Raw genomic sequence first — 27,591 nt, forward strand, 5'->3', positions numbered from 1 at the left:
TGGCTTTGAAATAAATATTTATTGTGCCAAATTTTGTGCCAAATGCAAAGCATTGAATTTGTACTTTGAACAGTTGCATGTATGTTAAGCATAACTAGCAGCTGAAAAACACAAGAGAGGGGATTAACAGAACAACTGAAGTTCCACAAATGCCTAAACTGCTTAGAGGTTAATATTAGAGTGAATATTTTCAGATATTTATTCATTATTGTTTTAGCTTGGTTGCGAGGTGTTTTTGAAGGGAGGAGAGCAGAGAGAGACAAGAGTGGAAGGGGAAGGCTAAATTGACTTGCTTCAGACATTACTCTTAACTCAGGAATATGTACACATACACATTATCAGCATTTGGCATGATCACAGGCACATTAAGTTCTTTAGGTCCTTTAAGCTTTGAACCTAGCTATCAGTAATTAGCTGCTTCTGTTTATACTGTACTGGTTTAGGTGACACAGGTTTTAATCTTTTAATCCATTTGAGAAATCATTTTCACTAGCTGTTAACTTTTTCAAAGACTTCACAGTTTTGATATCTTTTGGTAAAACACAGAAAAGCCAGTGTCTTACTGTGTCAGTATGTAGGTAATTACTGTAAATTGCTTAGCAGCTTTTTTATCTTAAAGTATATTTTTATATATACACACACATATAACACTATTTTGTAAGTGCAAAGTTCATGTCAAGAATACTAGATTAGTTTTATATTGGGGAATGGAATGTTGCCTTAGAGAATAAAATAGGCCTAACATTTAACCATGTGCTTTGGGTGGTGTGGAAATGTAATTTTTGTGTCAGCAAGGGACCATTAATGAGATATAATACAGTAGGTAACGTGATGAGGAGTGGCTTTGTCATGGGTATTCCACAAGGGAAAGCCAAGACTGGTTTTGTTTCCATGTCTTTGCAGGTGTTGCAGAAATGAAGCAGCTATATGTGCAGACTGGGATAATGCCAACACAAATCCTGAGAAGACTAAAAAAAATGGGAACTGCTCTCCCTAAGGGATGTGACAAAACTGTCTTGAGTTTAAAGAGCTGCATCTTCCGTGTGGAGATACCACAGGTATTTTGGCAGTGTTGGTTGTTCAGACTTAATGCTACAAGGCAGCTGTGTAAAGCATACTCAGAGATAGTCATGAAGAAACCGAAGAACCCTCTGACACTGATGCTGCTTGTTAGGACTTTCAAAGACTCCTTGTGTGTGAGGACAAGTATTTATCCATTTACTTTGTATGAGATTAAAGCAGTTTGGGTAAAGCAGTGCTGAGAGTGGATGACCTGGATTAAATTGATTCATTAACCATTCCCTTTACCTGGCCCAGTAAAATGTCTCTCTCCCTTATGGCAAACAGCCTGTGTTTATTTCAGCCTACAAAAGAGAAGGCTTCGGGGTCACCTAATTGCAGCCTTCCAGCCTTCCAGTACCTGAAGGAAACTTATAGGAAAGATGGGGCAAAACTATTTATGTAGTGACAGTGCAGGAGAAAATGGTATCAAAGTGACAGAAGGTATGTTTTAGATTAGATATTAGAAAAAAATTCCATACTGTGAGGGTGAAGAGGAGCTGAAACAGGATGCCCAGATAAGTTGTGGATGTCTTATCTCTGGAAGTGGTAAAGGCCAGGCTGGATGGGGCTGGTGTAGTCGAAGGTGTCCCAGTCCCTACCCAGGGCAGGGCGGGTTGAAACTGGATGATCTTCAAGGTCCCCTTCCGACCCAAACCATTCTGTGACTTTACGATTTTCTGTGAGTGTAAAATCCGCGCACCGCGGATGCCGGCAGGGGCGGGTGGCGGCAATGACCTACCCGGGCTGCGGGGCGGCCGCAGCGAGCCCGGCGGGTGTAGCGGCACTCTGCCCGGCCGGGGATGGCCGCCGGCCCGGGGAGGGCGGCGCTGCGGGAAGGGCAATGTGACCCGCGGCGGGCGGGGCTCGGGCCGGGCCGCGCCCCTTCCGGCGGCCGCTGCCGGAACCGCGGAGCGGAGGGGGCGGACGGGCCCGGGGCGCCGCCTCGCCTTGCACTGCCGCTGCCGGTCCTTCCCGCCCCGTCCTGTCCCGTCCCCTCATGGCGCTAGAGCGGACGGGCACCGGCCCCTCCCGCCGCCCGCTCCGGCCTCCCCCGCCCCCGTCTCCTCTTGGTTGGCCGCTCCCGGCGGGCATGTGAGCGGGGCCGTGACCGCAGGTAACGGCGGGAGAGGCGGGAGGGGGCCCGCGGGACGGGGGAGGCGGCGCTGCTTCCCCGCGGAGCGCTCGGCGCCGGGCCCGCGGTGAGAGCCGAGCGCTGCGGGTGAGAGCGGGCGGGCCGGGGGCGCGGGGCTCCGGGCCTTGAGCCTGGCTATTCGTGCCCAAGGGTGGTTTCTCCGTAGTGGGAACTTGTGCTTTGGTCTGAGAGGGCCGGGGCTAAAAGCTCCAAATCGGGCTGTTTGGGGGGCTCTCCCACTGAGCAGGGGGATCCAGGCACAGTGTGCTGGCTCTGCCCGTGCTGGGGTGCGTGTGGTTAACCAGGGAGATAAATGGTTTGTCTTCGGTTTGGTCCAGAGTTGAGTTATCCCAGGTAGAGTCTTGTGCAGCCTGCTTCCAGAGCACCTTCAGAACTTCAGAGCCCTGGTGCATCACTTTGACATGGCAAAAGTGGTCGTAGCTTTGCATTGTAGTCCATTGTAGTCTTAAGCTGACGGGGGGAGGTTTAGATTAGGGGGAATTTCTTCATAGGCAGGGTGATGAGATGTTGGAGTGGTTGACCAGGGAGGTACCTGATGGAGTCACTGTCCTCGGAGCTGTGTAAGAAAAGACTGGACATGGCACTTAGTGCCAAGGTCTATTGACGTAGTGGTTGGGTTATGGGTGTGACTCCATCTGACATGTCTTTTCAGCCTGGTTGATTCTGTGATTCAGAGTGAAATTTGTTGTTCATTCATACACTGTGTGATATTGCCTGGATCTAAGTCCTTCGTCCATGTTTTTCTCCAATGTTTTTCAAGTCGTGAACTTTCTCTATTTCACTACAATGTCTTTAACATTGTTTGTACTGAAAACGTGATAAATGTAAGTCACCGTGGTTCTATCTTAATGCCTTTTATACAGTTAGTGCCTTGTATACAGTTAGGGTTTTTCCCCTCAGAAGGTAACAGCTTCATCGATAGAAAATTGTTCCATAAGGTTTTGTTGGTATCGTTGTATTTAGAATTCAGTGTCACCCTAGTTCTGCTTTTGTTAAAGTACTTCATTCTGATAAAGTCCTGGTGACTAGAAAGCAGGTTACATCAGTTGTCAGTCATGTCAAAAGAGTGGCTGTGACTAATGTATAGATCGGACTTTACCTTCCTGGATTATCTTAAATTTGAAACTGCCCATATAAAATACCAAAGGTGGAACTTCAGTGACCCTGTGCTGGTTATTCCTCCCACAAGAGTGGAACTCGTGTGCCACGTATAGCAAAGATGAGGCAAGTCTTATCTTTAGTCTATTTTGATAGCTTTCCCTGAAAACAGTCAATGCAGTATCAGTTGCAAAGCACTGCCTGTAGTTTGTATTCAGTTAATGAATAACACTGTTATAGTGAAGATACTTTTAACTTTATGTGGAGGTGCTTTAATTAAAGGTCAGTGTTTTTTAAATAACTATAAGTAGCACATGCAAAGAAAAGGTTTTTAATGTGGATTTTTTTGTTTTCTCCTAGTTTCATAAGATGAAGTGCTTGTTGCTTTTGGTTTATAAATAGAATTCTGCTATAAAGTATTAATTTTCCCCTTAGTTTATCTAAACCTTTTAAAATGGAGAGCTGTAGGGTAGTTGATGTATGTTTTGTTTTCTGAGCATGTGATAGTGCCTCTAACATTATATATATATATGCATATTTATAACATAAATATGATTTTAGTTTGCCTGTGTGTAATATGTAAATAATTATGTGTGTAAGTTTAGGCAGTCTTTAACTTTGGCAGAGCTGGGAAACTGTACCCTGTATTGGGGCAAATGTGCAGTACAAAACTGAACATATTGTTTCGTAAGCAGTGTGTACAGAATCTGCAGGTGCTGTGTGCATCCATCCTGGCCTTTTAAAGGTGCACATGACTAAGGTTTGAACTCTTTTATCCTGATACTCTGTTGTGTCTGTCCTTCAATGTTCTCTCTGTACCTCTGTTTAAAAGATATGTTTGTGAGTGGAAGGAACATGACTGAGGAAGGCTTGCATTTAATAATTAGGTATATTTGGGGGGTATATTTAGTAATCTAAGATCATTTCTCTGTTCATGCTCCCCACTGCCCCAGCATTCTGTGTATCCAAAGGAGGGCTGCAAAGGTGGTGAAGGGGGTAGAGGGGAAGCTGTATAAGGAGCAGCTGAGGCCACTTGGTCTGTTCAGCCTGAAGAAAAGGGGACTGAGGGCAGACCTCATCAGGGTCTGCAGCTTCCTGATGAGGGGAAGCAGAGGGGCAGGCACTGGTCTCTTCTCTCTGGTGGCCAGTGACAGGACCCAAGGGACTGGCCTGAAGCTGTGTCAGGGAAGGTTTGGGTTGGATATTACACAAATGATCCTCACTCAGAGTATGGTTGGGCACTGGAACAGCTCCCCAGGGCAGTGTCACAGCAGCAGCCTGACAGAGTTTAAACCTGTGTGTGTTCAGGCACTGGGTGGGTTTCTTGGGGCTGTCCCTGCACTTGATGATCCTTGTGGGTTCCTTTCAACTCAGCATATTCTGTGATTCTATATAAACATCCTCTGAAAACTCACCATGTCAAAGCCAATAATTAAAACTTGATATTAGTTATCTTGCAATAAAAGGGCCTTAGCACTTTAGTTACAGAATGAAACCAATAGAATTAGGAAAGTATTTCAGTTCAACTTTAATATGATACCTTCCAAAGAATAACTTAGATCACAGGTTAGTTTCTTTGGTTTGTGAAGTGAAAAACAAAAGGATGAAATAACTATGGCTTCAGGCAAGCTGTATCTAAGGAAGATCAAATCTAAAATCACACTGATTTGTTATTCAAAACATTCTGAAATTCAAATATTCAAAATATTCTGAAACAAAATCTTCTTCCTTTTTAAAGCATAGATAGGGCATGGTCTTGTGTGTCATGCATGAAAATTAAATTGCCTTGAAATAACGGACATAATATTTTTGCCAAATTCTTAGCATGCCAATTAATGGTATTTTTGATTTCTGTTTTAGAAACCTAACTTCCAAGTACTTAAGAAGTGAATGCCTCTGGATTTCTGAACAAAATTGGTATGTATAATGAGCTGTCTACAGGCTCATCACCAAACATTTGGATTTCTGTTTTCTTAGGAAATGTTTGTTTGGATTTCTGTTTTGTTAGAGAATGTTTGCTTCGTGTAGTTTTATGCTTGTGGAAGGGAAGGGAACACATAACAGCCAACATGAGACATAATAGTTAGTGTGTATTTGTTAAAGCAACTTGTTGATTCAACCTCCTTTTCTTCCCTGACAAGTTTTATGGCTAGAAGGGCATTAAACAGATTCTTAATTCCAATGTTAGAAACATAAAACTTAAACAGAATTGACAGTAAAATATCATAGAACAGTTCAAAAGATGCAGAATGGCTGTACCTAGAGTATTATTGTCTTGTCAAAGCAGGCTTTTGTTCAAAAATCTTACATCATGTCTGAATCTTTGGCTGTTTAATGTTAGTGATCTAGCTCAAAAGACAGAGAAATAATCAGTAACATTGGGCAGGGAGGGATTGCCAGTGTGTAACCTTGGCTGAATGTTTTCAGGAAACATTTCTAAAAAAAGAGATGTTTTTTAATAGGAGTAAATGGAAGATATTGCACCCAGGCAGGAGTAATTTGCTATACAAGTGCAGGAGGTTATACCGATAGAGAAGTTGAAAATGACTCAACAGTAGGTGACTGCAGAAAAAGGGCTCAAAAACCCACCTGATTTGGATGTTTAAAAAGAAATACAGTCTACCACTTATTGCAGAAGTGATAATAACTCAAGCTGAAGTACTATATACAGCTTTGGAAATTGCACTTGAAAAAAGCTTTTGGGAAAGGACCCAGAGGGTGGCACAGCAGGAGACACCTGCAGGGTAATGTTGATATGTGGATTCAAAGATAAAGGGACTTGTATCTTTTTCCAGCAGTGGGATTTGGTAGTAAAAGTGAAGATGATCAGATAATGAGAGTTCCTAATGGCATCACAGCATGGCTGCCACGTTTGTGAAGTTTCCTTTACAAGAATTTTGTGGGAGAAGCTTGGCTGAATTATGTATAATGAGGAGCAGCAGTGAATTATGTAGTAGATGGGAGAGGGTTGAAGTAAATGGCCTGTTAAGGTCATTTTTTTGCTTAATGACATCATCCTGAGCATAGCTGAAAAGAGCAGGTTTTAAAAAAGATTCTTGAATTTAAATAATGTAGTGTATATTTAGATTGTTTCTTGTAAGTCTTTTATTAACTCTAGAGGGCTTGTGGCCAAGTAAGCAAAGTTGGAACAATGCACCATGTCTGCCTTTCCCAGCTCTTATTATTGCTTCCAAACAATGTACAGCTTGTGGAAGTGATACTAATTTTCTTTGGCTGGTAACTCCCATATTCTTACTTATGCTTATCTGCTTTTAAATGTAAAATATTACTTCTTCTTATTACACCACTTTTAATGTTTCTGAATATTTAGAGAGGTCACTTGCTGCAATAAATGTAACATCTTTGGAGCACTGTGTTTATGCTGCTTTTTGAGAGAAAATAACTTGTGAGCAAAGAGGCTAAGAGCTGTTATCCTGTGTTTTAGACCAGAGAGTCTGTATCTTGCTAGCATTTATGATACATTTGGTTACATCTTGAAAATAAGCAAAATAACTTTGTGGCTAATCTGGATTTGCTTATCTCCCACAGTTTTTTTTTTTCACATTCCGAGTTTCTGCATCGATCTGTGTCTGATAACCTTCAAACGCAGCTCCCTGTGTGATCTGTCATTGCGCTGTTGCACACTGAGAGTTCTGACTCATGACACCAGCAGATCCACGGGCAGTTCATTAACGAGTGGCTCTTGGAGGCATGGTGGGTGTTGTAGTTTCTGTGAATAGGAGAATCTCAGCCCTTCCTTACTTCTCTGAAGTAAAGCAGAAGCAGGAAACCAATATGCCTCCATGACACTGCTGGTCTTGAGTGGATGAAGTGTTCTATGTGTTAAAATCAGCTGTGAATTTGATTGGAGAACCTTTGCAGCACTGCACAACTGCCAGCTTTATTTAACTCCTACATTTTCTGGCTTTTCTCTGTTTATAACCTAGTAGTGGCCCTGGCTGCTGGAATGCAACAGCTTTGGCATGTCCCAAGGCAGAAACATGAGAGGCGTTATTTATTCCAGAACTGCTCATTTCATGGCATTTTCTCATGCCCATAGATAATTTTTCTTGATTATATTTATAAGCATGCATTAGTTCTCCTTTCAGTAAGTCTTAGAGTTAGAATTAAAGTCCTGATTTCCTAAATTGTAAACCTCCCAATGCCTGGTACTGCTTTGACCTTCCACATGTCAGTTCTGCACATGCAAATAATATCTGCTCTATACAGAGGGAACCAGATCTCTTCAGAGGGAAGCTGGGTCCACCATGACTGTGTGACATGTGTCTGCAACTGTAGACATCTGAGTAAACCTTAGGTGGAAATAAGGCAGAGTAACAATGGGACTGGCTGTGTCTGTGAGGACAAATAAATGTGATGGGAAGAGCTAGCAGTAATTTGTCTGAATTTGTGCAATTTAAGTGGTTGAGATTTGAGTTGTTTACAAGGTTAACAAAGTGGTTGACAGGGCATATTTGGGACATGGGGGAAAGTAGAAATACTAGCTTTGAAGTGTAGCATTCTTTTCAAGTCTAAATTCATAAAATTGCCTATGAGCACACAAGGTTCTTCATTCTTCTGCAATCACATTTTTCCTCTGCTGCAAAGAAAAGCAGCCTGTGCTTTTCCCTTGTTTCTGGAATGCAGTGGGTGGAAAGTGTCAGGATGGGACTAACTGATGCTCTTTTCCTCTGTCAGTGTAGGTGAAGGTATGAAAGCCAGGGAGAGAAGGGAAAAAAAAAAGTGGCTTTGCCAATATGGAGAGTTGTCTTTTAGTAAAAAGCCACACCAGTGAAAATAATCCCATTAATAGTATAGCTAAAGTAGCAAATGTTGAAAAAACTGGTAAAGCATAAAGCTTAGCAAAACCAGTCCCTCCTCCCCCAGGTGATGCTGTACCACTGTCACATTTTGCACCAGCTGCAGTTGGAAGAACATTCTTAGCTCGATTACCTGAACAGAGTGCCTTACACCTGCTACAACAGATGGTGCAGAGAACAGCCACAAAATCTTATGTCTTTTCCTTGCATTAAAAAACTTCTTCAAGGGACTGAAAATCCTGTTTGAATTTAAAACCAGGATGATATTTTATGGAGCTGGTGAAGTGGCTGGGTTTGGTCTGTCTCACACACTGATGAATTGTCTTTCTTGGTTTTATTTGTTAGGTGGTTTTATGTCATGCAAGAATCTAGTTTATTTTTAAAAGTTTATAGAAAGTGAAAGCACTCTCTTGTAGGTCATTTACTTAGTTTCCCCTACAAAATAAGATATTAAAAATTTTTGTGCAAGGATTAAGGGAAGTGGATTTGAGAATTTTGAGCTGTGGCTCATACAGCATTTTGAGTATTGCTGTGTTGAGTGCTTATTGTTTTCCTCTGCATTTTCACAGCCTAACTGGATGCAAGTAAGAGGATCTGTGCTCAGTTTTAATGCTAACCTACCAGTAGCTCTCTGTTAGGTTTTCCTAGAGGTATAGCAAATTAATCAAAGTTGAAAGCATGAAAGTACAGGGAAAATTAATATTGAAAGGTGCTTCATACAAATATGGGAAACTGTGTAAAATAATTTAACAAAAGACTTATTTCTTGCCAGATTTTCCTGTTAAAGAGAAATTGCATGTGCAGGATTGTTTGTATTATGAAAATTGGCTATATGATTAAACACCCTTCTAATACTGTCTTTCATTTTTCTAGGGAGTTTATATGGAAGAAATGCTGCTGCGACTGTTCTCAAACTCTATTACAGACTGATTTCAATGTAAGTCATTTTTTGGTCAGTATCATGGTGTGCCAGACACAGATTTGCATACTCAATGAGAAGAAAAATAAATTACGTATTTGTAAAATGTCCCTAATGTTTCTCAAGGAATTTTTGTTTGGGTTTCAGTTTTATACACCAGGTCAGAAACTCTTCCTTCTCTGTGTTCAGACTTGTTAGTTACTCATCCTTAGTGCAAGCTTATACATGCTTCAGATTGCCTTTTTTTTTTTTTTGTTAACTACCCCTTGCAGAAGCCACTTGCAGGAGAACCAGTCACATGAGCTGTTGAAGATTTTCCTATGCAGCACCTTTTTCTGCCAGCTTAAATCTAATGTGATTATTTTGCTCATGTTTCAGTGTTGCATCATTTTTTGTTGAGTATCAGAAGCTCTACTCCTCGTTGATCAATGTGACAGTGTTCAGTAGTTTACGAGATGAGCCAAACTCGTGGGAAGTATGACTTCTGTATTGGTCTGGTGTTGGCCATGAGTTCCAGCATTTTCATTGGAGGGAGTTTCATCCTGAAAAAGAAAGGTCTGCTCCGGTTAGCCAGGAAAGGCTCCATGAGAGCAGGTAAATACATCTTGTAATAAATTGCTCATGTTTAGATTTTGCTGTTTACCAGAAGGTTGCTTCTGTTCATTAGTTCATCAAACTAATGATCTTGTTTTGACTTTCTTGGGCTTTTGTTACTTGTGTATGAAACCTAAAACAGAGCCGGTGTGCTTTTTCTCTGGTGTCAGATACCCTTAGCTCTGTGTGTGACACATGCTATTTAATGCATATGTAATGCCCTCTGGGGACACTTGTCAAAGGATTCCTTTGTATGTCAGTTAAGTCTAAATTGTACTTGCAAATTGCAAGCAGCACTCTTAACTATGTCTGTGCTTCTGACTGAGTGAATTTAAGAGAGTTTTAACCATGTTTGGGCGCCAGAAGATTGTTTTAGAAAACTAAAAGTCACGTGCAGTAACTGAGTGTGATGAGCAGTGCACCTCAAGGGTTCATTCTGGAAGCAATGCTATTAAATATCCTCATCAGTGACACAGACTGAGTGTGCTGGCAGCAGGGCTGTGGACCACACTGAGCTTAGGGGGGCAGTTGATGCTCTAGAGCGAAGGAAGTGGCATCCAGAGGGCCCTGGATGGGCTTGGGGAGTGGGTCTGTGCAAACCTCAGGAGGCTCAACAGGAACCAGAGCAAGGTGCTGCACCTGGGTCAGGCCAAGCTCCAGGATCAACACAGCCTGGGGGATGGACAGATGGAGAGCTCCTGGGGGATGGACAGATGGAGAGCTGCCCTGCCCAGAAGGGCTTGGACATGCTGGCACATGAGAGGCTGAATGTGCCCCAGCAATGTGCACTCACAGCCCAGAAAGCCAAACATGTCCAAATCAAGAGTGACCAGCAGGGCAAGGAAGGGGATTCTGCCCCTCTGCTCTGGTGAGAGCCCACCTGAAGTGCTGCATCCACCTCCAGGATCCCCAGCATGGGAAGGACATGGACATGTTGAAGCAAGTTCAGAGAAAGGCCATGAGAATGATCAAAGGGACAGAACACTTCTGAGGATAGACTGACAGAGCTGGGATTGTTAAACTTAGAGAAGAAAAAGGTCTTGGGAGACCTTACATCACCTTTCAGAACCTAAAGGGGGCTTATTAAAAAGGACAGAGAGATGAGATTTGGCTTTGGATTTCTTTTTGGTTTGGTTTTGGCCAGAGCCTGTATTGACAGGATGAGGTGCAATGGTTTTAATTTGAAAGAAGATAAATTTAGGTAGTATAGTTGCAGCATCCTCAGATGATTCAGAAGGTGGACTCTGAATATTTTTATTCAGTACCTGTCATCTTTGCTTCTAAAAGATGGTTGATCTTGAGATACATAATTCATGCACCCTGGTTTGGAATGAGAAAATATGATGCTTGCACATGTAATCAGCCACATATAAACCATGTACAATTTCTGCAGAGACACATAACTTGGCTTTTCATGTAATTTCAGTGATTTGAAAGAACCCTGTTTCTCAGGGTAATGCAGATATAATCATCAGTGCCATTTCTAACACAAAAGAAATGAAATAACTGGTTGTAGGAGGCACAGGCACATCAGAAACTGAAGATGCTTTGATTTCAACCCTTTTACCTAGAGAGCCTAGGTACCAAAAGGCTGCTCATGTTTTTAAGGGCATGGGTTGCAAAAATTATTTTAAGTCATGGCAGTGTTATAAGTGACAGGGTGTCAACATTTTTAGTGGAATAGCCAATGTTCTTTCAATTTTAGGTCAAGGAGGTCATGCATACCTTAAGGAATGGCTGTGGTGGGCTGGACTTCTTTCAAGTAAGTATCAAAAATTATTCATCTAGGTGTGAAAAATACAATCTGCATTATATAATTTTAATAAATAACTATGCCACAGATGGCAGCATGGTTACAAAAAAGGGAAAGAGATTGGGTTTCTGCAATACATGGTAATGTCACCTAGTGATTTGATGGATGCAGTTCAGATTTTAATGTAACTTCTCTTACATCAGAAGCTCTTCCTTTAATGTAACTGCCCTCTTTGTGCAGTGGAACTAGGCAGACATTGGTTTTGTCTTTGCTACCCATATGCATTCTGGTTTTTGTCTTAGCAGAGAAGTGCTTAGATATATAGGATTTTTTGAAGGGGAGCATATTTTGGGATTATGCCTGTTTTCTTAATTTTTTTCATTGCTTGAACTCTCAAGTTACTGTGTGTGTTCAGGTAACTGGCTTACTGTATGTGCTGTGCTATATCTGCTATTGCAGATTTCTCCATGCAGAACTTCATGAGTCAAGCTGGCAGGCTGGGGAGCTACAGCACAGACACTAAAATAAAACACCTTTTGATTTGATAAAATTAATTTTAATACCTGTTGTATGTAGTTCCACCGCCTGCTTTTAAAATTTAATTGTAGGGATGAGGGGCAGGGGTGTGTTCTGCTAGTACTGTTAGCTGAATGCTGTCAGTAGAATTTTGCATTGTTCCCTTGCTGCATGTTTGTGTGTGCATGAGCACTGTGGGCACTTCCTTGCCCTGATCAGAGGTTTGTTGCATGAGCCTGACTCCTGGGTTTTAATTGCTGTTCCTCTGCAGTGGGAGCTGGAGAAGTAGCGAACTTTGCTGCCTATGCTTTTGCACCAGCCACATTAGTGACTCCTCTGGGAGCTCTCAGTGTTCTTGTAAGGTAAGAAACACTAACAGAAAGCAGGGTGACTTGAGACAGAAAAGTAAAATATTTCTTTAGAAATATGTCACTGAACTATGCTGTAATAAATGCACTCTTCACAACAGAGTGCTTATAAACATCAGGAGTAACTTAAGTTTCTCCAAATACATAGTGGCTATGATACAAAAGGGTTCTAGCAATGCATCTACATCTCCATCTCTGGAAAAAGCTATTGTCTTCTACATTTCAAAAATATGGTGATCACAGCAGAGCAGTGTTTTCATTCCTATGTAAAGATTTTTGTCTTAGTAAAATTATTTTTGCAAGTTCTTAGATACCACATTTTTTTGGCAGGCAACATAAAAAAGGGGTTCTGGGCAGAGATGCCAAATACTAACAGGTGGTTCTGTCCACAGCAAATATCTCAAGATAGAAAATAGCTATTTTTAAGTTGCAGGTTGTATATGCAACTGACTTGTACAGTCAAAACAATCTGTAACTCGATGAGCAAATAATTATTACTAATCCCGTATTTGTTGATGCCTTTTTTATTTCTTAGTGCCATTCTGTCATCCTTCTTTTTAAATGAAAAACTTAATTTACACGGAAAAATAGGATGTTTGTTAAGTATACTGGGATCAACTGTGATGGTAATTCATGCTCCACAAGAGGAAGAGGTAGAAACTTTGGATGAAATGTCTCACAAACTAGGTGATCCAGGTAAGAAAAATACTGGCTTGAGCTGTACACAGCCCATCATTTCTTCATTTTATAGTTTCATTACTGCTGCTTTCAAGTTCCAGGAAGATGGCCTGTGTCTGCTTCATGTCGACAAGTCCAAATGAAGCAGAGATTTGAATTCTGTAACATAATTCTATAGGGAGCTTTGCATGATGGCAAGATGAACTTGTCTGGCCTTGAATAAAGTGCCTTGATGGCAACCACTGACGTGATGGTTTAAACAAATGCAGCAGCACAGGTGGATAAACAAAATTTCTATAAATTTTGCTTGAAGTGTGTCATCTCTAAGCCCAACTTTGAGCTGTCCTTAAAGTGAAAAGGTAGGTGTTGTGGTGCCTTCTGAGAAGTAAAATCTTAGAGATGAGCTGCTATGCCTACGTGGAAGATGAGGCACTCAAAAATGCATGTGTGCAAAATACTGTTTATACAAAGGCAATTCTCATCTTAAACATGAGAAAATAGCACAGAAATTAAAAATTTGTTCTTAAGGAATGACCTAATTGTTGGAAATCTGCTGATGAATATAGCAATCTGCCAAAATGTATCATCTCCTAAAAAAGACTCAATTCAGAGTCAGGCCTGTGTCCAGTGGCATCTACACCTCAGAGTTTGGGTGTAAAGCAGTTCAGCAATCTAATCCTGTAGTAGTCTTGCCAATAGACTGGTAAAGGTAATACAGCATGCCTGAGGTACAGCCTTTGTTTTGGCTTGCTCACTTTGAAATCATCTAAACTGTGATGCTGGAGGAATAATGAGAAACATCCTGAACTCTTCTGTTTAAGCTGAGTCGGTCCCATTGTTAATTAGTGTTTTCCCTGTACCTCTAAGATAAATACTTCTGCTGATAAATAGAGTCCATAAGTAACAATTGTGTCCATTAGTGTCTATAAATAACAAGATTTTTTTTTTCCTCCAACCACAGGTTTTGTGGTGTTCGCAACGCTCGTTGTCATTGTGTCTTTAATTCTAATCTGTGTGGTGGGACCTCGCCATGGACAGACCAACATTCTTGTGTACATAACAATTTGCTCTGTAATTGGAGCCTTATCAGTCTCCTGTGTCAAAGGTCTGGGCATTGCTATAAAGGAACTTTTTGCAGGAAAACCAGTGCTGAAGCATCCATTGTCTTGGATTCTGCTGCTAAGCCTTACTGTCTGTGTGAGCACTCAGATCAACTATTTGAACAGGGCTCTGGATATATTCAACACTTCAATAGTGACTCCAATATATTATGTAATCTTCACCACATCTGTTTTAACTTGTTCTGCCATCCTCTTCAAGGAATGGCAGCACATGGCGGCTGATGACATTATTGGCACCTTCAGTGGCTTCCTGACAATTATTGTGGGGATCTTTTTATTGCATGCCTTCAAAGATGTTAACTTCACCCTAGCAAACCTGCCCCTCTCTCTGCGGAAGGATGACAGAGCAGCCAATGGCACTTTGCTGAGCACATATGACAGCTTTAATGATGATGAAGAAAGTTCTGCCTGCCTAGGTGAAATGCAATCCACTGAGAGTCTCTCAGCCAGAAGAAATGGAAGCCTGTCAGCTTTCTGAAAATATCTACGTGTTACTTAAGAAAAGAACAATTCTGTAACCCTGGATTTTTTTTTTTCCTGCTGTGAAATGTCTGAGCTTGTCTGGAAAGTCATGTACTTTTTAACAGTATGTGTAGACAATCGTTGATTTTTGAGTTTGATTCGTTTGGATAAAGAACACTGAAATGTTTTTTATTTGCCTTACTTTTACTTTAAAAAGTACTAAAATGACCTCAGACCACAATTGGTTTTGTTGCTTAAGTTATGTGTAAATACTTTCATTTCATTCTTCTGTTTTTAAGATGTATTGCACTAATTACAATTTTATCAAAAATAAATGGCTTTATTTCTGCATTGGTGGTAAAAAGGTTGCAGCAAACCTGAATCCTTTGTACCTGTGCCCATGGAGTGACTGTAACCATACTGAAACAGGAGCTGCAGCAACTACTCCTGTCCCAGTTTGTAAAGAGAAAAGGGAAGGCTACAACCAAGCACAACTGATCCTTTGAAAATACTGGTTAGGTAAAGCTGTATGCAAAACTTGCTGGATTTGCATCAAAAAACCCCAACTTTACCAAATCAGAGTAACAGGCTGGCAGAAAGAGGAAGGCAGGAGCTTGTGTTCTGCATGGATAGGCGAGATGGTAGCTCCTGCTATGGCAGGTTAAGCAGAAGGAAGGATTTGAATCATTACTAGTAGCCAGAGAAGCTGCTCCCTCTTCTGTAACAGAGGTCAGGTTCTGTCTGTGCTGCACCACGCTGCCCTGGCTCTGCAGGCCTGTTCTGTATTCCTGATGTTACAGCTTGAACTCACAGAATTGCTGTTTTGTTTGCTGCGACCCTGACATTTTCAAAAATAACCAAAATAATGAAACATTAATGACATTGCTTCAAAAAAAAGAGGGGAGGAGGGGTGAGGCAGGTAGGTGGTAATTCACTTTACTAAAGGCAGAAAATAAAAATTAGGGAAGAAGGTTTTATAAGAATTTTCTATTATGCATGTGAAAGTTGGAAATACTTGGGACAGAGACTAATAGTTACTGCTCAATATTGTCAGGTTTAGTGCTCAGTGTTTAAGAGAAATTAAGATTTTTTCCTAGGACAGAAATCCCCAAGTTACCACCTATGAAACAAAATACTGCTGCCTTCCTTATGTGTCATAACATACAGGAAGGGTGAAGGTGTCAAACAAGAAAAACGTTTTTGCTCAGAACTAATTGGAAAAATTACACCTTTTGTGCACCTTGCTGCATTTTTTCTTTTAGGTAGGAAAGGTTATACTAGATAAAGAATATTTAGCTCCTATCAAGTCTATAATCCTTTTTGAAAAATAATAAAAATTTACATTATAAAAATGGGAAACAAACATCTCCTAGGACTAATGTCTGAATTGTCTTAAACTTTTTTCCCCCTCAGTGATCATAAAATATGTATTTAATAGCAGTTTTAAGATGTTAAGGGACCAATTCTCTTACTGCTGAAAGTTAACTAGTAAGAATTAGAAATTATTCACATAATGATTAGTTCTTTTTAAATAGTTCTTAAACAAAATCAGGCTTTATTAATTAACCATTTCTGCACCAGTGCTGAGCCAAAACCTCAGATGTAGGAGACATCCTTAAACCAATGAGGATGTCAGCAAATTAGGAAAGTTGTTCATTTGCTTAACTGGAAGCACAGGGAAGCATCTGGCTGACCAAAAGTGTTCTGTGAACTAAAAGACTGTTTCTTAAAGAAAATCATCTGTAAAGCACGTTGTAAAAGAAATCCTGCAATGAGCTGGTGTAACAAAGCACGAGTGCTTCTGACTCGTGTCTCCCACACACCGGGCAGCCTTGTGTGCACTCTCACCACGACAGACACCACTCCAGAATGGCAGCTCTCAAGCACAGATGTCCTGGGGAAACCTGGGATTGTGGAAACTTGCTGATAGATTGCCTGGAAAATGTCCATAATGTTTTGCTGAGGAAATTTCAGTTAATTTCTCTCCTCAAAACAGAGTTCTCTGCCACTCCAATACCTGTATGTTCCTCACTTCCTCTGTACCTCTTCTGTCAAATGCTCATTTCTACCCACTGTGGAGTCAATTCCATGGCTGAGAAGCACCTGGAAAGAGCTGAGCAGGAGAAAAGATGTGCTGTAACCTGAACTACTAAGAGGGAAGGAAGAAAAACAGGTTCTCAAAGGAATGCATTCTTGGTTTGACACTATGGGTTAGAAACACTGACCAAGTAACATCTCCACAAATCCATATCCTGGGTAAAACATGTAATTATCTGTCTGTGTCTGTTTTGGCCATCATGTCTTGGTTAGGGCTGATCCCAGAGCCAGCTGACAGGATCCTGGAGTAAGCAAGCAGGAGTTACTGCTTTTGGCTGAATGGTTTGCTTTAAAATTCAACTTCTATAGTTGCAAAGTTTTACAATCTTACTGATGCAGTGTTTGCATTATACAGCAAATGTAATTTAACAAATACTTTCCATAATAAATAATTATTAACATCATTAGAGTTTATGTACTGGGATAGATTATATCTGATCACTGTAGTCAAGATTCTTGTAAACAAGAATTCCTCATCAGTTGTAAATGTGTTTGGGTACACAGGTATAGATTGCAAACCAAAATATAAACTGTGTTAGAAGCTCTCATTAGGAAAAGGCAAACAGTCCCCATTCTAATCAATCAAACTTCCACCTTTTAAAAATATTAGAATCCTGTAAATCACCTGCATGTTAAACAATTTTGAAACAAACACTTTAAATAACCTTCATTTCCATAATTACTGATCTCTGAGAATAGATTTGCAAAGAGGAAAAAGAATCAACTGACTAGAAAATTATTCACAAAGCACCAGTAGAGTTTGTTTTGTTGTTTTTCTCTTTTTTTTTTTAATAAAGGCAAATTAAGCAATTAAGGCTCTAATACAAACAATTATGCATTGATTTCTAAAATTTTTTTCTACAGAACCGTTTTTTACCCTCCACAGCCATTATTTCTATAGCTTCAGGGGAAAATTATACCAGTCCAGTCTAAAATGGTCACCTCGGACAGGAATGCAAAGAGGTTTCAAAAATCTTACAGGCTTTTAATCAAAGTGTATAAAATTTTAGTCTAGAAAAATAAGTATGGATTGTATACAGTTACTGTGCTTGGAAACTGGAGAGAACAGTGTGAGTGTGCCACTCAAATGGCACAGGCATACTGAAAAATGCAGGTAAGACTATTCTTCAAAACGGTTGGTGTGGGTTTTGTTTCTTGCTTTGTTTCTCACACTTTTAGCCTAAAGAGGTGCAAGAAGTATTGTTAGGTGAGAATCTAGTTGCTGGCAAGGGACTGATGAATTGGTGGCTGGAAGCAGCGCACGTGTTCCACGGGCGTGCTCTCTCCATCGCCGGACTTCAAATACTTGTCCAAAATAGCAATTATTTCATCATTCAGAATCTGGAACTTGCGAATTCTCTCAACCATTTTCTTCAAAGGCTGCAAACATCAAACAAACAGACACAGGAATTAGCTCTGGATATGAAAAGCCTTAGCCAGAAAGCCAGCAAATGCTGTTACCTCATCTCTCCCAGCAATGTTACAAATATTTCCCTTGCACTGCTAAGCCAGTGGAAATAGAAAGTGCATTTTGGTTTTTGACTGCTGCTTTGGGTGCAGAGAAGCTCAATTTACAGAAGCCTTGTCATTTTGAGAATGAGCATATATAGGATGGAAGGCATTAAGAAAATCTCATATATTTGTGACATCAGAATTCTGCTTGACCAGACTTCCAACTCCAGCCTTAATCTTTTGTTTTTGAAAATCCTGGTGCCCCCATTTTCAGCAATTCATTCTAAAGAAAGAGTTGCCATATCTACGCTGCATCTGAGTACAAACAGCTCTGAGTTGTTGTCTTTATTACTGAAGTAAATACTGATGTTTTCAACTCACCACATTCTTGATAACCTCATCTTTGCCATCGTGCTTTTGGACTTTCAACAGGTGGTAGCAGAAATCCAACACGTCAAAGCGCCGCTGCTGTCCCAAAAGCACGATGATCATACATCCAGCCCAGTGCAAGCCATCCCCAAAGCACTGCCTGCAACAGGAAACACCACAGAGCACCTTTCAACTACATCTTCAAAACACAGCCACAGCAAACACTCAGTGATCAGCCACTTCACTAAATAATAAATATGTTAGACATTCATCTAGAAAGCAAAAGCTCTGGTACATTAATTATCATTGGAGATTATCACAAGCAATTCAAATAGATGCTTAATAAAAAAACAGAACGCTCCCTCCTCCTTTAATTTCATGTAACAGAGTTACTCCAAAAGCATTTACTACCCATTAGACTCCTGTGGCATTACATTTCATTTTCAGTGGAAACAATGCTTGCAAAGAAAACCAAGTGGGAATTCAACACCACTCTGCTCCTTTAGGCTGCAGGCATGAAAGGAAGTAAATGTCCTATGCCATTTTTTAATTACCCAGTAAAGAGCATGTTACATCTCAAGAATTTTTCAAAATAAGTATATTCTCAAAACCAACAAAACCAAGAACAAACAACAGTTCCTGGTTAATTCATGGTAATCATGTTAAATTCCAAGTGCTCATTCCTGCTTTTAAATTCAGAGAAGAAATACTTGTTAAAGTTAGATGCACAAATATTCTGCTATTTTATTTAAGCTGGGTGTCTATTGGGGCACTACCCCTATTGAAAGACACGTGCTAGGGCCCGTTTGTCACAGGATCATTCACTATACAGTGGCAACACTTAAAATAGAGGGTTATTTTCACTACAGCTAACAATAGTATCTGTGTTGGTGGCTGACGAGCCCCTCGTGGCGATGGCAGCACTTCTCCCTGGTTGTGCCCTCGGCCCCTGCAGGCAGGCACACAAACAGCCCCGCTCCAGCCCCGCCGGCACTGCAGCCCCGCCGGCAGCACGTACTCCACAGTGAACTCGTGCGTTCCCACGGGGATGCAGTAGACGAACTGCATTGCGCTCCAGAGGCGGTGGAACTCCACGCACTCATCCACGTGCATCACCCCGTTGCTGGGCAGGGGCCCGCGCCAGATGGGATCGTCCAGGAAGGAGCGGATCCGCGTCAGGATCACCTCGAACATGGACAGGCCGCAGCACAGGCGTTCTTTGGTCAGCAAGTCCCCTTCCCTTGCGATTGCTATTTGCTGAAGGGCAGAGAAACAAAAGTAAAATCCTGGTAAAAGCCACTTCACCACAATATTTGATTTTTAAAAATATTTTTCAGTTACACGTGGTTTATTCTAGGAGAAATGTCTTCTGACTTAAAGTGAGGTCAGACACCGCTAACCTGGGGATCAGATCAGTGGAAAAACATTCAGAGAAAATTGTAAAATCCTTTTTAAGCAGACAGACTTAACCTAAGTAACACTAACTGCAGTAATGCTAGTCCTGGATTTATCTCAGGGAAGTTTAAAGAATTCTTGGTCTGAATGGAGGCAGAAAGCAAAACCAAAGAGTTCAGTGCTCTGCTGTAGCTCCTGCGTGTGCTGTCCTGCACAACTCCCTCAGCTGCTGCTGTCAGAGATGAGAAAGCTCCAAAGAGGAGCACCAACAGGCTCAGACAAAATCCAAAAGAGGAATGCTGCTTATGCTTGTCCCAGCTTGTGCCATCACACAAGCTCTCTCCTAGTGCAGCAGCACCTACTATGACAAAAGCAGTCTGAGCTCTGCTTCAGGGCATTCTGCTCTTTCTTTCTACTATTCACATTTCAACCACTAGAAAACTGCTAAGATTAGCAGGGTATTAATGCACCTCACCCCTGAGAAAGGGGAACTGTGATGGCAGTTCAAGAATGTTCTCTTTGGTCATTGTTTCCAGGAGACCTCAACTCAAATGACAGCTCATTTTCCAAGAGTTTCTAAGTGGCTGAAAGAGTGACAAAATGTTTTAAAAACATACATACATGTGCACAAAAAAACCCTGATTGCTTTGGTGGAATTTGGAGGAGGAGTTCCCAGGCTGGACCTTACACTAGGAGGATATCCCATGGTAAACATAAATACCAATTAACATTTTGCCCCAAATGAGTCACTTCTGCCCCAGTCTCAAATGTTTTAAACTTCTAAGCTTTAACAGCATCTTCCAAATTTATGGATTTAACTAAAAAACATTTCTGTGAACAAGCTGGATGTGCAGGTTGAAGTTCTGACAGAGCTACCAGGACAGGCTTTCTGATGATCAGAAATTTCTTGAATTGCTTCTGACACAAATGAGAAAGATTACCTGGGGTGTGCCAAGTCTTTCAATGAGAGGAACCAAATGTAGTGAAGCATATTTTGATTCCAGTCTCTTCATTTTAGCATCAAGTCTTTCACCCTCTGAAAGAAAATGTTAAAAAAGTGAGCAATCATAAATTGCAATTAACCAAGAGAATTCTTAATTTAACACAATCTTTATCCAGGGAGAAAGAAAACATTCTTTTTAGGTAATTTAAGTATTAAATAGCTGGGTAATCTTCAATGCACTTTTAGAGAAATACACACATATTTTAAAATGCTACATTACATGTGCAAACAGAAAGAAGGAGTTGTAGTAGAGTACATCTAATTAACTAAATTCAAGGAAGAATACAAGGCTCTGTTATGCTGCTGTTGCCAAGATACTTGATCCCCACTTGTACTGAGAGAACTAAGTTGTCTTTATGCATAAAATGTTTGTCTCTAGTAGGTGAGGTAAAATGAGGATGCAATCTTGTGTATAGCAAGGCTAAAAATCAGTTGGCACTTCCTCAACACTGGCAAGTAGGAAATGTTCTCTGGCAAATGGGAAAATACTGCTCACAAGGGTCTGGTTAGTTTTATGTAGAGATGCAAGTAGCTACTGTGAGCTTGGAAATATTCTCAGAGTTTTGTAGCTGATGGGATTTCTCCAAGTAGAATAAATCAGCTGCTCCAGCAATGAGAAATTGAAAGGAGACAGAGGAGAAGCACAGAAAGAAGAGAGGGCAAAGAGGAGGGGGGACAGGTCACTTTCTGATGATGAAAGATGAGGAGAGCAGACACCATAGGAAGCAACTCTGCAAATATTCACTACTACATACTCAGTTTAGTGAAAAGGAAGTGAAAAATCTACAGGGACCCCCTTTGTTTACTTACTTGCTGACAGACTCCCTATGCCCCATTTAACTGACAATTCTATAAGCTAAACAGCAGCTTCAAAAAAGTCTCACTATGTCCACAAAGCAGGATAATACTGCCCTGGGCATCCATCCTTGCCATTTGCACAGAGCATTGCCAGGAAACATTTGTTTTTTCAGCCAGGCAAACAGGCCTGGATCTGATACCTGTGTCCTGTAATTACCAGCGCTGTGGTAAAGGGCGGCTGGAGGTGGTTACTGAAGGCACGGCAGCAGGAAGGGAAGGGGAAAGCGTTACCCAAGGAAGGAGTTTTCATTGTGCCCATACCTTTGACGTGAACCCTGGGCAGGATGTTCTGGAATGGCGCTGCGTGCAACAGGTCACACACTTCCTCCAGAGACTGGAACAGAAGGAAAACGAGAGGCATTTAGGACAGAAGCATCAATCCTCAAAGCACAGCAGACTCCCACAGCGGGATTCCAAAGGCAGAACGAGACTCCAAGCGCAGGCCGATGATGGCGCGGCAGGAACAGCAGAGGGCAGCCGGCCTCTGTCACGGCGGCAGGAGCCGCGCCGAGCCCGGCCTCCCCTCACGGATCGCTCCCAGCGACCACCACATTACACCAGCCTACTCTGCACCCCCAGAGAAACCCCGGCAACTCCCCTCCCGCCCGCCGCTGGCAGCTCATAAAGGACAGGGTATTTATTAAATAAACTAATGGAGGATGAGTAATTTCGGTGGGAAAGTGGCAGACAGCTCCGGCGCAGACAAAAGGGGGAAGAGGATGACTCACTCACTGCCTGGTTATTTTTACCAGAGCCACAACCCATTATCCTAATGGGAGCTTATCGTGGTGGGAGCGTCTCCCTGCCAGGCAGGCTGAGACTATGACAACAGCAGAGAATCATGTCTTAGGAAGTATTTTACATCTTTAGGGACAGGGGAAAGGAAGACATCTGTCTCCTGCTTCTTTGGTTCTTTGTACACACAGGGAAAATGCAGATGACCAGAAGCAGATGCATGACTTTGCTACGACCCTCATGTTGGAAGCAGAGACCATACTAATTTGTAATCCCTCAACATTAATATTAGAAAAGTTGGTCATCATCCATATTCTTAGCAAGGCTAGGGTGCTGGGGGTTCATGTGCCTTTTCCAGTTCCTCTTCTAATTCTTTGATGTCAGCCAGGGAAATGCATGAGACTCATCCACTACCACAGATATACTCAGAGTTACACTTTGCACTGCGCTAAAATCTAGATTAGTTATGAGGGATGACCACAATGGAAAAATATTGAAATACATGACAGGATATGGGGGCCTGACTGAGGACAAAAACAAGAGGAGAGGCAGCGAGCACAGGTGTGTGACTGGAAAGTGTAACCTCAGCCGTGTCCCAAAGAAGGTACCTCCACGCTGGTGTCACTCTGGCACGCCCTTGATCCTCCCAGGAGGGAGTGATGGCCCCTCCTGGCCTTTCACCAGGCACCCACCCAGCCTGAATCCAAAGGAATCCAGCTTCTCATTCTGTTTCAGCTGTGCCATTATTGACTACAGCTTTCTGTGTGTCCCCAGGCCCTACAATTGCTCTCCACCATGAGGGAGGGATCCTCTAACACCATGAGCAGGAACCCTGAGGAACAGCCTGTCTTCATTACCTTATCTAACACCGACAGCTTTAGTACACCCTAGAGAAGCCTTCCGTGAGGGTCTATTTTTGTCCAACAGCAGGCCCCCAGCCAGCTTGATGAGGAAATGACGTGGCTGGTTTGCAGTCAGCAAAGATCTCTGCATGCTGCCCAACCTCAGCAGCACTGAGAGATTGCACAGCCTGGGCAGGGTGCCTGCATGCACAGCAGGAAGAGACATCCCCAACCCAACATTCATCAACACCGTGCAAGTAAAGAAAGGAAGCCAGCACACCTGTTGCTGTTCTGATCCATTATCAATGCCCACCTTTCCTCTGTAAGCACCCAAAAGCATTGAAAACAAACAAATTACAGGTCTGGGCATCTTGTTTGAAGAGCAAATACTAATAACATGGGAGAAGGTGGGAAAAGAAAACTGGAGGTAGGGATAAAGATCAGTTGTAGCACTGTACCATCAGCTGTAGGCAGGTTTACACAGTCTAAGGTAAACTCTAGATATACTAGAAGCAGCTGAAAGGCTGACACATTTCACAGTTTTGCTCAAGCTAGGACAGATGAGAGGATTTCTGCACCACTGTCAGCCATCCAAGCAGCAAGGAGGACGTCCAAGGATGTCCATGTTAACCTTGGGATGTTTCAGACCTCAACAGGAATGACATGCAGGAAAGGAATACAGCAGTGCCAGGGGATTATAATTTAATTATAATTTATGGTGAAGATTGCAATGTCAGATCCTCAGGTACCTTGCAAGAGGCAGTGTCTCTCACCCAGCAAAGTCAGGCATCACTGTATCTAACAGACATGAAAGCCCCTGCAAGACTGTGAGAGAGGAGTGCAGGGAACTGTTCCTACCCATCTGCCCATCAGTAACAGCAAACTCACAGATTTCAACCTTGTTATTGATGACGTTAGTAACAAAAATATGAGAGTACATTTTGAGAGACAGATGGATTTTAAACTAGCACAGCAGGCACCTACCAGACTCTGTTCAATGAGGAGGCAAAACAGGACAGCATTTCCCACTTCCCGTAAATTCTGGAAGCAGACAGTCTTCAGCTCTGCATATTCAACAATGTCCTTCAACTGATGGTGAAAAAACTCCAAGATACCTGAAATCAGAAGAGAAGTGAAAACAAATTCTCAGAAGCCAGCAGAAATCTAGTGATGACCACACAGGCACACTGTTACCTCAGGAAAGCAAACAAAATATACTGGCCATGTGAATAAGAGTCATAGGGATCAGGATGAATTTCAATTTACGCTTCAAAAGCCTTTTTTAACCAATTTGTCTATTCAAAGGTTGCACAAATGTGCCTGTGTACACTGTTTGAGAATACAAATAACCAAGGGAGCAGGTTTGGACTTCCCTCTCCACGTATCAGCACTTGAGATTTTATCTCCAGACATGCAGCCTAGAGGAAACTGAAAGGAGCAGCATTTAAATGCATTAAAACTCAGAGATTATGAAGTGTTAAGCCAATGCACTGACCTTTTTAACTGGATAAATCATGCAAAATGGAGTGCCTAACTTTTCACTCCCGGAAAAGGGAGCCAGTATAAGAGGTAAGAAAAAAATACCCAGGAGCAGGAAGAGAGACAAGAGCTCTCACCTGCTTTAAGCCCTGTTCAAGCCACTGCTCCCCAACCTGCTGCACCACTGACACACTCAATTCACAGCTGCTATTCTCAAGGATGACAGAGCCAGCAAGGAGCAGAGAGCTCAGATACAGGGAAGAAGGGTAGTGTCAGGATATAACTCTGACAGTGCCACAGGGCCAGAGGTGATATGTGACCTCTCGAAGCAAATACAGAGATCACAAGTCAAGCTCTGCAGGCAAGGGTACACCAGATCCTGCTGACAAGCACAACCAGAACACAGTTTCTGTCAAAGTTTTGCAAAGCTGTTAAAAACCAGCTAAAATTATGATTTTCAGACCTACACAGTTTACATAAACATGCATCCTTTCCATCAAACTTCTCCTGAACAACGGTGATGTGTAACATGCTGGTGGACTTCCAGTCTTGCCCTCCAGTCCCAGAAAGGCTGCACAGTCCCTTGGTTAGAAAAAAGCCCAGGAATCCACAGGTTCAGCAGCTTCTGCAGAGACCCAGTCTGGTCATCTTTCAGAGATTCAAGCCATGTGCAGGATGGGAGAGGAAGAGCAGCATAAACTACAGTAGGTCACACAGCTCTTCAGCTCTTTGCAAATTCTTAGCAGCATTTCTCCACCTTTCTGCACAAGCCTGTCCCTTCTAAAAAGCCACCTAAACACTTGACTGAGAAGAAAATGCATCATAAAAAGCTTTCAAATTGCATGCTGCACACAGCAATTCATTTCCATTATACCGAATCAAGTCAGATAAATCCCCACCCAACTGCATCAAAAGCAATTGAGAGAAGACAGGGAAAGAGAACACAGATGCCCTTCAGCACCTTCCCATGAGTTCCTTTGACACAACTGATGAACACTTCTCATGCAGGAGATCATACTTGGCTCTCTACCCAGTGAGGCAATGGCTGAAGGGAGCACACAAACATGAAATCCAGCCTGCAGTGTATCACTTCCAAAGAAATTCCTCAAAATCAGAGGTGCAGAATGCATGAAATAGAAGCCTCTCTGAATCCCTCAGAGAGAGAAAGGAATGCAGGGATTGAATGGAACCTTTAGAGAAACTGAAACAAATTAAGCCACATAGACATGAAGGAAGAGCGTAAGTTTAAGTAAGTAGAAATATATCTTAAGTGCCTTAAGAAACTGTATTAGCTAGGAAAAAGCCCTAAAGCCTAGTTTAAAGTTCAGTAGCGCTATCTTTCACAAAATTAACTTAACTCTAGACATGGCAGAATACTGTTTGCATTTCTAGATAGAACAGTCAGAATTATATGCATAGATTTTGTGTAAGAACTGACACTACTTCCACATTAGAATCAGGCTTGGATAGGTGCAGGAAGAATATTTTAGAATCATGTTTTTAGCTAATTGGATGATTTATGAATGAAATCCCCCTGTACTGAGGTGAAAAAAAAGAAATAAAAAAAAGGTGTGGGAGCTGCTGCTGCTTCTGCTTGGGACATTGGGACTCTATTCCAGAAAGCTTTTTATCATGGACTTTAATACTCTAATCTCTTCACCTTTGAGACTGATGTATTCCAGAAACAAACAACTTTACAGCAACCAACAACTGCTCCTGTCTCTTTGAAGACCCAAGACCCACTGACACAGAGGAACTTGAAAACATACAGTGAAGGAAAGAATTAGGTAGGTAACCCACACACTTCTACAGAAAGCCTCATATCATTAAAATTAGTAACACAAAACGTGTGAAAGTGCATGATGAGGGGAGGCACAGCTGGCTCTGTTACATCTCAAAGAACTGTCTGTCAATAGAAAACTGACATTAAATGAATATTCCCACATGTATTCACTGAAGGTGAATTTCAGACCTAACGTTAGTACTTTGGTAACTTCAGAGAAAAACAGAACTGAAAAACTGATGGAGAAAGGTCAGATGTAGTGAGTGCTTGCTGAGCTTAATTTATTCCAAGGTAACACATTTACAACTAGCTAAAAAGCAAACAATGCCAGCACATCACCAATTCCCACCTCCCCTCAACGCAGGGGCTGTGGAATGGAAAAGCTGTGGGAGAGGCTGTCAGTGCTCACTGAACACTGCAGGATACCAGCCAGGCACAATCCCCAGGTGTGTGAGGAGCAGTGAACACTTGTGCTTGTCATTTAAACACACCTGCCCACCATGGCAGTGCTGAATACCAGGACTCCCATTTTAAAGATCAGACTGAAAAGGTTGAAAATTGTTCCCCAAAAATTTTTTGATGCTAGGAAGAAAATGCAAAGTTAGGGAACTGAAATCAGCTTTACACAAACCTTCAGTGTGTTTTAGTTACACACCCTAGTCTTTCTTTAGGTTTTGTTGATGAAAGGATTTCCACATCTAGAAAGAAAGGTTTTCTAAGGATGAACTGCAAGAAATCAAATACTTTTCTCATTCCAAGACTTTCTGCAAACAAAAGTCTGATGTGTTATCCTGGACTGATGTCTGTGCCATAGAGGAAATCGAACTAGAACATCTACCACTCTTTCTGGTCTTACGATCTGTGCCACATACAGAGATTGATGGTGAACCAACAGAAGGCCTGGAAGACTCCCTGAAAACACCATGAGGAACTGTGGACTTCTCCACAGGGTCACCAGGGAGACAAAGCACCATCTGAGCAAACAGGACATTGGTGACATGCATGGCCATGGAGATGCTCTTCCCTTTAGCTTG

General features: G+C 41.8%; 2 protein-coding genes across 5 annotated transcripts in view; one reads left to right on the forward strand and one right to left on the reverse strand.

Moving 5' to 3' along the window:
- The first annotated feature begins 1,956 nt into the window (after positions 1-1,956).
- On the forward strand, positions 1,957-14,890 carry NIPA2 (NIPA magnesium transporter 2). 2 transcript variants are annotated; one of them, XM_058019017.1, is made up of 8 exons: positions 1,957-2,176; positions 5,174-5,230; positions 9,007-9,070; positions 9,431-9,646; positions 11,352-11,408; positions 12,187-12,277; positions 12,819-12,979; positions 13,923-14,890. In XM_058019017.1, exons 4-8 carry the CDS (start codon positions 9,508-9,510, stop codon positions 14,558-14,560), a joined length of 1,086 nt encoding a protein of 361 aa, XP_057875000.1. In that variant the 5' UTR covers positions 1,957-2,176; positions 5,174-5,230; positions 9,007-9,070; positions 9,431-9,507; the 3' UTR covers positions 14,561-14,890. The 2 variants fall into 2 exon arrangements, with proteins under 2 accessions (XP_057875000.1, XP_057875001.1); XM_058019018.1 differs by lacking the exons at positions 1,957-2,176; positions 5,174-5,230 and adding an exon at positions 6,868-7,027.
- Positions 14,891-17,400: 2,510 nt separating this feature from the next.
- The window catches only part of CYFIP1 (cytoplasmic FMR1 interacting protein 1), a 75,132-nt gene continuing 64,941 nt past the window's right edge, over positions 17,401-27,591 (reverse strand). For all 3 annotated transcript variants that reach the window (XM_058019014.1, XM_058019013.1, XM_058019016.1), the window contains 6 exons: positions 24,280-24,410; positions 21,980-22,052; positions 20,799-20,893; positions 19,481-19,719; positions 18,475-18,622; positions 17,401-18,021 (listed from right to left, as the gene is read on the reverse strand). In XM_058019014.1, the coding sequence (XP_057874997.1) occupies positions 17,857-18,021; positions 18,475-18,622; positions 19,481-19,719; positions 20,799-20,893; positions 21,980-22,052; positions 24,280-24,410 (851 nt within the window). In that variant the 3' untranslated portion in view covers positions 17,401-17,856. The remainder of the gene's footprint in view (positions 18,022-18,474; positions 18,623-19,480; positions 19,720-20,798; positions 20,894-21,979; positions 22,053-24,279; positions 24,411-27,591) is intronic.

This window comes from Melospiza georgiana, chromosome 2 (genome assembly GCF_028018845.1).
Source record: "Melospiza georgiana isolate bMelGeo1 chromosome 2, bMelGeo1.pri, whole genome shotgun sequence".
In the NCBI taxonomy this organism is placed as follows: Eukaryota; Metazoa; Chordata; class Aves; order Passeriformes; family Passerellidae; genus Melospiza; species Melospiza georgiana.